The 9,250-nt window shown below is 46.9% G+C and overlaps 1 protein-coding gene across 1 annotated transcript; it reads right to left on the bottom strand.

Moving 5' to 3' along the window:
• Positions 1 to 336: 336 nt before the first annotated feature.
• LOC146344240 (uncharacterized) lies at positions 337 to 4,327 on the bottom strand. The gene is made up of 3 exons (XM_084860331.1): positions 3,763 to 4,327; positions 1,567 to 1,794; positions 337 to 555 (listed from the first exon to the last, which is right to left on the bottom strand). The coding sequence occupies exons 1-3, from the start codon at positions 4,106 to 4,108 to the stop codon at positions 494 to 496; spliced, it is 636 nt and encodes a 211-aa protein (XP_084716457.1). The 5' UTR covers positions 4,109 to 4,327; the 3' UTR covers positions 337 to 493.
• Between the last annotated feature and the right edge of the window lie 4,923 nt (positions 4,328 to 9,250).

Raw genomic sequence — 9,250 nt, 5'->3', positions numbered from 1 at the left:
CTAATTCTCTTGATGTGTGCTTTTAATTCATTTTAAATTCTTCTTTCATAAATCAAGGAATTGCTTTCAAAGACCTTGTTGTGGTCTCTCTCTGGACTCCCTCAGCTTTTGAGTTTTCCTAAGCACCGAGAGTTCTCTGTGAAAACATCCCTCTGGTATGTGTTTAGTTTACATGTATGTGATATGCACCTCCACGTAAAAATATAAAGCATACTTCTTAACATCAGGGATGCTGACTGACCATCTCCCTATGAGGGAAGCTTACAGCAGCTGGGCTTGTTTGGCTTGGAAAGCATTCTTGTTGTGGTTAACAGTAAGCAAACACAGAGATCATTGTGTAAAATGATCTAGATTTAAAAAATTATATCTGTGGACTTGAACCAAGGAATTGTTAACATTTTTTTAGAAAGAACTTTATATACAAACAGAACAGATCAAAACAAAACACAGAAACAATTGTAACATTGGGCTGGGCCCTGGCTGGCTGCAGGCATCAGTTTGGAGGAGGATGCAGTTCCCGCTCCATGTCCTCCACCCTTCTTTGAAGGTCATCACCTGCGTTTAGAAAGAGAAGAATAAAGCACAATGGTATAGGGATGGAGGAGAATTTCTCCACGAATCTCCGGGAGGCCGAATGCCAACGCATTCAGCCCCCTGAAATTGGTGGTGAAATTCTCCGCCGCCCCCCCCCCCGGGATAGGACTTACCTCGTGCGAATGTCCCTCTCGGTGGCGGGTCCCGGCGGCGTTTCGGCGACATTTTGGCAGGGGCGGCAGCCGGTCTTCTGACCGGCTGCCGCCGCCGCCATTGCAAAATAAAAAAGGAAAGTAAAAAAAAAACCCGCACCCGTGATAGGCTACGTAACAATTTATGTAGCCTATCACAGCTAGATTTCCAAAGTCAGCCATGATAGGCTACGTAAATCGTCACGTAGCCTACCACGGGTGACTTTGAAAAAAAAAAGCGCGTACGCAAATGGCAGCACCCATGGGGCGCCACCATTTGCATTCCTTATTTTGGCACATCTAGTCTACGTAAAGATTTACGTAGACTACGGCGAAAATAAGGGCAACGCATACAGCGTTCCCTTATTTTCGCCGTAGTCTACGCAAATCTTTACGTAGACTAGACGTGCCAAACTAAGGAAGGCAAATGGTGGCGCCCCATGGGCGCCGCCATTTGCGTACGCGCTTTTTTTTTTCAAAGTCACCCGTGATAGGCTACGTGACGATTTACGTAGCCTATCACGGCTGACCTTGGAAATCTAGCCGTGATAGGCTACGTAAATCGTTACGTAGCCTATCACGGGTGTGTGTTGTTGTTTTACTTTACTTTTTTTTTTCGCGGCCAGGTAGACGGGGCACTCCCCCCTGGCCTGAATTTTGGCCGGGCAAGGCGGGGCGCCTCCCCCCCACCTGAACTTTGGGGGGAGAACCGAAGCGCCTCCCCCCCACCACAAAGCAAGCTGAAGGACCAGGTAAGTCCCTTTCGTCCATCCCTACAATGGTAATATGCATCTTGCAGGCAGAGTTGTTAGCTCAGGTGCCATTCTGTAGTACTACTTACAGGTCCTCCTGAGCCTCTGGACATCTGTCAAGAGAAGCCTCAGGAGCACAAGAGGGGGGGCTTCATCTGTGGAAGAAGTGTGGCCTTCTGCTCCTCTTGCTGCTGGCTCTGGCTGCAGTTGGGGCTCTTGGATCTCCTCCTCCTCTTCCTCCTCTTCCTCCTCCTCTTCTCTCCTCTCCCTCTCTGAGATCCTCAGTGCCTCCTCCACCAGCAAGGCATGATGCGCAGCTGTGGGATGCCACAGTAATAGAATGAATGCATTTATATATGCGGTGAGTGAACAAAACCACAGTCATTCATTGATCTGTCTATCACCATCCCTACTACCATAAGAACCACTGATTTTGTCCTCCCACCACAAGGTCTAATGATGAGGAGATAATTAGGGAGGCAGATTATTCAGTACTGACAGTTTTGGCATGATGAGGACTGTTGGACTTCTGTAAACTAGGGGTGGACGAAAGTCACTTACCTGTCGTCGAAGGCCGTTCGCGGTGGGGGGGAGGCGCTTCGCTGCTCCCCCCGCGAAGTTCAGGCCGGGGGGGAGGCTTCCCGCCTCGCCTGGCCGAAATTCAGGCCGGGGAGGAGGCGCCTCGCCTCGCCAGGCCACAAATGCGAAAGTAAAAAAAAAAAAAAACCGCCCCCTGATAGGCTACGTGACGATTCACGTAGCCTATCATGGCTAGATCTGCAAAGTCAGCCGTGATAGGCTACGTGAATCGTCACGTAGCCTATCATGGGTGACTTTAAAAAAAAAAAAAAGCGCATACGCGAATGGCGGCCCCCATAGGGAGCCGCCATTCGCGTTCCTTATTTAGTCGCTGTAGTCTACGTAAATGTTTACGTAGACTACGGCGAAAATAAGGGCAACGCAAATAGCATTGCCCTTATTTTCGCCGTAGTCTACATAAACATTTACGTAGACTACAGCGACCAAATAAGGAATGGGAATGGCGGCTCCCTATGGGGGCCGCCATTATCCGTACACTCTTTTTTTTTTAAAGTCACCCGTGATAGGCTACGTGACGATTCACGTAGCCTATCACAGCTGACTTTGCAAATCTAGCCGTGATAGGCTACGTGAATCGTCACGTAGCCTATCAGGGGGCGTTTTTTTTTTCCTTTCATTGCAATGGCGGCGGCGGCAGCCGGTCGAAAGACCGGCTGCCGCTCCCCCCTCGCTCGAACACCCGCCGAACTGCCGGCCGGACCAGCCACCGGGAGGGACATTCGGCGAAGGTAAGTCCCATCCCGGGGGGGGGGTGCGGGGTGCGGGGTGTGTGGAGGATTTCTCCCCGAAACTTGTTCGGGGGGCCGAACACGTTGGCGCTCGGCCCCCCGAAGTTTCGGGGAGAAATTCTCCGCCATCCCTACTGTAAACATGCATAGGATTGCACTTCTAATCACCCCATTTCTACATTTGCAATGCCATGGTATTTATTTATTCTATTGATGCATTGCATAAATGCCACCTTTTTTCCTAGTGCAAGGAACCCAAGGCAGCTCACATTATCCTATTCCTCTCCATTTAACACTCACAACAACAACATTGAGGTAGGCTGGGGCTTTCTGATTGGGCCAAAGTCACCCAGCGACCTTCCATGGCTGAGTGGACTATACCCAGATCTCCAAGGTCTCAGATCAACACTTGCTCATGAGTTGACTTGAGTGCCGATGTCTTGGTAGAAATGTGGGGTGGGTGGGGTGCAAAAATTCAGCAATCACTATATAGAGAAGGATAATGTGCACACACTGAGAGGCTGATCCTGTTGCTGCTGAGCTGGTGCCAGTCCCCCTGTGTGCACTGTGCAGAGACCGGCAGCAGCATTTCCCTGGAAATGGACAGCGTGTCAGTGTGTAATATGAGTTGTAGCCAGGCCCACATAATCCTATGCATGTGGTTGTACAGGAAAAAGCAATGCAGTTCCCAGCATCCCTTCTTCAACCAGCCAAAGTGGCTGGAAGATGATGGGACCTTTTTCTGTCCACGTTCAACAAGCATAGGATGCAAAATAAAAAAGGAAAGTAAAAAAAAAAAAAACACATAGGATTTAGCCTGCATTTAGCATGCAGGCTAAATGTCAGGATTTGTTTGTTTCCACATGAGACCACAAAGAGATAGCTTCATTTTCGGTACACATCATTGTTTTCATATTTAGTTAAGCTTGATGATGGGATGGGATAAATATAACTTACCAGGCATATGCCTCTGCGAAAATGGGGGCTGGCCTGCCTTGACCCACACTCTATGGATGCACCAGCAGTAGGTGGGGGGGTTCGACAGCGGTGCCCTCCTCTCACCAGCAGCCATCCCCTCCCTGATGAAGGACTGCTTCAACGCCTTCCATTTGGACCGTAATTGTCCCATCATCCAATGGTGGCCCGCTCGCTCCATCCTCCTCTTTATCCGGCCCCAATAAACTTCATTGTGGCAGGAGCAGCTGCCAAACAGCACTGCCACCGCCTCGCTGCTCCTAATGTTAATGAGGATTGCCTTGGTCTCCTCATGGTCCCACCTCCTGCCAAGCACTGGTGCAGCCATTTTAGTGCAGCCACATTACTACACACAAATACACACACACCAGACAGCCATGCACAACCACCACTTAACTACACACACACACACACCAAACCAGACAAAAACACCACAATGCACAACTACAGAGAGAGAGAGAGAGAGAGAGAGAGAGCAGACAAAACCACCACAATGCACAAACAACACTGACACAAGCAAATCCAATAAGCACCACCACTCACACACAACCACCACCACACAACAGAACTCCACCCACAAATCACCATGCAGATGCAAACACAGATGCAGATGACATTCAGGAAGTTAGCAGGAAGTTGACGACAGATTTTGCAGAAGCAGAGCTGCAGCTCCGTTTTTTTTTTTTTATTTGGGAGACGGTTTTCTGAGGTTAACAAGACCAGTAAATGTGAGGAACATCAAGCACAAATACACAGAAATTAATAAAATCACAGTCCCTGTCCCTGTCCGAGAAAACAAGACAGCGGGGGAGCACACAGAGGGCAGGAAACATTCCAGGTGGCAATGAGAAAGCTTACATAAACAATTATGAAAATAGCGGGAAAGTTCTGGCCAAGGCAATCACAACAATGGCGAGTGCAGCGGAAGTTACGGGGGGATTCCTCACTAGGGAGAAAATACATAAGCAATCACAACAAACAATGGCGAGTGCGGCGGAAGTTACATAGGCTCAATTCCGGCCAACGGAAACTACGTAAATATTTGCGAAGAATAGTCTTTTGCGGGATGGCGGAACAGGATGGGCGGCTGTTGGGTGCGGAGGATTTTTCGATGGCTGTCATGAATTTATTTACATAACTTCTGAGGCGGAAAAAAAAACAGAGGATTTCGGGGGCTTGCAGCCAGTGGAACGGGACAGAGGCCGCAAACTGCGGAAGTCAAGCGGAATGGTATGAGCACAATTCGTACATCCCTATCTAGCCACACCAAGGATTCTAGTTCCAATTGTGCTGGGAAAGAAAGAGGTAACCCCTCCTTGAGTGTTATATTCCCAGTAAGGTTTCCCTCACACCTATAATTACTTAAAGAAAAAAAAAGGAAGATGCAGCTACACAGTATCCATGAGGCTTATTAACCTGTAGTTTGTCATAACGTTTTGTATCTGTGTATTAATGTAGTATAGTCTTATCACTGTATAAATCACAACTTGGGATGAGACTCCCATCTTATGATATAACATCCCCTCCTTTGAATTGTTGGAATTACTGAGTTCTTAGCTCCGTTCAGGCATTCAGCTCAACACATGGGGGCTAAAAGTGAGTAGGGGAGGGGGTGCACACAGCTCCCAAGCCCAACATCCCTGCACACACAGTCTCCTCTTCAGATCTCGACACATGTAGGCCATCTGCTCCTATTTCAAAGATGTTAAACACACACACACACACACACACTGGGACAAAGCTCCCAAACCTTGCAAGTGTGTCAGGTATTGAATTCCTGACACATATTTCTAACATCATGTACAATTTCTTGGGAGGTCTCACACATTAGTACTTCCCAGGGTTAAAGCCTCTTAACTTGTAAAAAGTTAACAAGTAGGGTGGTGTTCCGACAGGTTTGTTATCTTTCCTTTAAGTCCCTGGCTATTGTTGGGCCTAAAAACCATTATTTGCAGTAAAGAGTGGGGCAAGGCTCTCCTTTGATGCCTTCTGTTACTGTGGCCAGATATACTTAACCTCTTACCCTGATCACATAATGGCAAATGTTGGATACAAGACTGTTCTGTCTCCCTGGTCTCTGGTGCGGATGAGGACTGTGGAGAAATAGGTTTGTGGCATACAGCAGCTGTTCAGAAGTCAGGTTGATATCTGAACTTGGCTGACAGTGCTCACATAAAATTAGACAAGCATGTAAGTAAACTATTATATGTAAGCAGGGATATGAAGGCATGTGGAAAAAAACTATTTTATAACAAATGTACAAATATAACAGCTTTGCTGATATTGAAGAATATGAATGGGAAAGAATCCTCTTATGAAATTAGTCCCTCTATTCTGGTGTTCAGGCATGAGTCGGTATGAAGAAATATCATTCACATTTTTACATGAACCAACCCAATTCACACTTCCTGAATGAAACGTGAGCTGGAATGCTATTATCCTTCTGTTTTCATATTTCTCTGAATTTTGTGATGCAGTTTTCCAGTCAAACAATGCGTACAAAAATATGCACATTAGGGGAAATTGCACACAAAAATATATGTATTTTATGCCTTTCTCCCAACATATGCATTTTGTACGCTTATGCAAAAACGTGTACAGATTTTTGTGCAGACTTTTCCCTAAAAAAAATTGTACAAATGTTTGTGTGTGGATGTTCTGTGAAAAAAAAACTTTATAAACTGATGCAGAAATGGGATGGTATGAACGTATGCTTCAAAAAGCTTGAAAACCGTAGACACCCAAACAGATTTTCCTATCCCTAAGTGTGAGCGCTGTTGCCTATGTAGCCAAAATGGCACCACCCACTCATAAGAGGGAGGTATTAGTAGACTCAAGGGAATCCTGAACTTTGCACGAAGCATTAGGGGAAAGAAGCCTACAGGAGATGAAGCCCACACCAAGCTCAGTGGCCACCGAATACTGGGGCAGTGGAAATGGAAAACAAGATGAATGGGGGAATGGAATGGAGTATGTTGTAAAGAGTCATGGTGGACTGGCTGGAATGTGAATATGAATGGGGGAATGGAATGGTGTATGTTGTAAAGAGTCATGGTGGACTGGCTGGAACGTGAATATGAATGGGGGAATGGAATGGTGTATGTTGTAAAGAGTCATGGTGGACTGGCTGGAACGTGAACAGGAATGGGGGAATGGAATGGAGTATGTTGTAAAGAGTCATGGTGGACTGGCTGGAACGTGAACAGGAATGGGGGAATGGAATGGAGTATGTTGTAAAGCGTCATGGTGGACTGGCTGGAACATGAACAGGAATGGAATGGAGTATGCTGTAAAGAGTCATGGTGGACTGGCTGGAACATGAACAGGAATGGAATGGAGTATGTTGTAAAGAATCATGGTGAACTGGCTGGAATGTGAACAGGAATTCTCCGGACTGCAGCATTTTGTTGCAGATTACAGTTGCATGTTCTCTTTCAGAATTATAAGATACATTATGTTAACTGCACTATAGAAATGTTCATTTCTGAACTTTTTTTTTCCTGGAAACATGAGCTGTTTTTTTTCTTCTGCTCAATGAAATTGAGATTAATATACTTCTAAACTTAAGTAACAATACACACACCATACACACACACACACTTTGCTGAATAGCAAAAAAATAATATTCCTAGGCACTTAGATGGCAGCAGCTTGCAACTACGTAAAGATTTACGTAGCCTATCATGGCTAAATTTTCAAAAAGAACTGTGATACGTTACTTAAATCCTTACGTAGCCTATCACGGCTGACTTTGGAGGGGGGGAAAGCACGTACGCAAATGGTGGCGCCCATGGGCGCCACCATTTGTTTTCCTTATTTGGGCACGTGTAGTCTACGTAAACATTTACATAGACTACTGCGAAAATAAGGGCAACGCAAATAGCGTTGCCCTTATTTTCGCCGTAGTCTATGTAAATGTTTACGTAGACTACACGTGCCCAAATAAGGAACGCAACTGGCGACGCTCATGGGCGCCGCCATTTGCCTACACGCTTTTATTTTTTTTCCCCCAAAGTCAGCCGTAATAGGCTACATAAGGATTTACATAGCTTATCACAGCTGACTGCAGGGACGCAAACGGCAGCGGCTATGGCAGCCGCAATTTGCGTCCCGGCCGGCCAGGAGGATTCGCGGCCGGAGGTACGGGGCTCCTCCCCCCCAGCCAGAATTTCAGCCGGAGGGATGGGGCGCCTCCCCCCTGGCCAGAATTTCGGGGGGGAGGAACGGAGCACTTCCCCCCCCACTGCGAAGCAAGCTGCGGGACCAGGTAAGTGACTTTCGTCCATCCCTAGTTCTATCCTTCAATTGCTGCATTCCAGTAATGAAAGTCATCCCACCAAATCTCAGTTATACCTATCAAGTCATAATTTCCCTCCTGTATTAAGAGTTCAAGTTCGTTCTGTTTGTTTCCCATACTCTGGGCATTGGTATCTAGACATCGAAGACCATGTGTTTCATAGTCTGGCTTTCTTCCTACATGTGTCTAAAGACTATTATTGGGCGCTATCAGAGCTGTTCTCTCCATTGCAGTGCATGAGCCTACATTCATTGTTACCCCCAATTTTACATCTCCCTTCCCCAGAGGATTCAGTTTAAAGCCCTCCTGATGAAGTCCTTCATGCTGTGACCAAACACATTCTTCCCATCCTTTGTGAGGTGCAACCCGTCCCTTGCCAACAGCCCATCTTCCAGGAAGTATAGCCCGTGGTCCCAGAATCCAAATCTCTCATGCCGGCACCACCTTTGTAGCCAGTCATTCACCCGGAGTATTTTTCATTCCCTTTCTAGCCCTCTTCTAACTAATGGAAGGATGGATGAGAAAACTATCTGGGCCCCAAAGTTCTTGAGTTTCCTTCCCAAAGCTTCAAAGTCTGATGTGATTTCTTCATAGCTCTGCTTGGTGGTATCATTTGTTCCCACATGGATGAGAAGAAAGGGATACCTGTCGGTGGGCTTTATGAGTGCAGGCAACATTTCAGTCACATCTCTAATCCGTCCTCCTAGGAGACAACATACCTGGCGAGTCCATGGGTCTTCGTGACATACTTGGGTCTCGATGCTACGCTACGAGGAGTCTCCCATTGCTCCTAGTCTTCTTGTTGTTATAGGCCTGGGTTTCATCGCCTCTGTTTGACTGACCTTCAGCCTCTTGCTCACTCTCATGCAGGTTCCCCTGTGATTCTTCCTCTGCAGGCTGTCCTCCAGTCTCATCCGCAAGTACCTGGAATCGGTTCCACAGCTCCAATGCTTCCACTGGTGCAGAGTGGTGTCTAGTTCTTCTTCTCCTAACTGTCACCCTTTTCCAAGGAGTATCCTCTACTCCATTTTTCCTCACCTCAGCATTTCCCACTTCTGCCTCCTATTGCTGTTGCTCTTCAAGCTTCTGGTCTTCACTTTGCTGCTGTAGTTCCACCATTCTGTCCAAGAGCTCTTTGTGTTCTCTTATTCCCCAGAGGGTCAACAGTCACCG

Source organism: Heloderma suspectum, chromosome 5, assembly GCF_057233095.1.
Source record: "Heloderma suspectum isolate Gila_16-S chromosome 5, 16-S_ref, whole genome shotgun sequence".
In the NCBI taxonomy this organism is placed as follows: domain Eukaryota; kingdom Metazoa; phylum Chordata; class Lepidosauria; order Squamata; family Helodermatidae; genus Heloderma; species Heloderma suspectum.
Note: the sequence above shows the minus strand (reverse complement) of the source record. Positions and strands in the feature narration are given on the sequence as shown.

Bases quoted from the DNA above. Each gene is read 5' to 3' on its own strand.
- LOC146344240 (XM_084860331.1), bottom strand. From the start codon at position 4,108: ATGGCTGCACCAGTGCTTGGCAGGAGGTGGGACCATGAGGAGACCAAG. The intron at 1,795-3,762 runs GTAAGTTATATT...GGCATCCCACAG, and splicing joins TTCGCAGAGGCATATGCCTG to CTGCGCATCATGCCTTGCTG. The intron at 556-1,566 runs GTAAGTAGTACT...TTCTAAACGCAG, and splicing joins CCAGAGGCTCAGGAGGACCT to GTGATGACCTTCAAAGAAGG.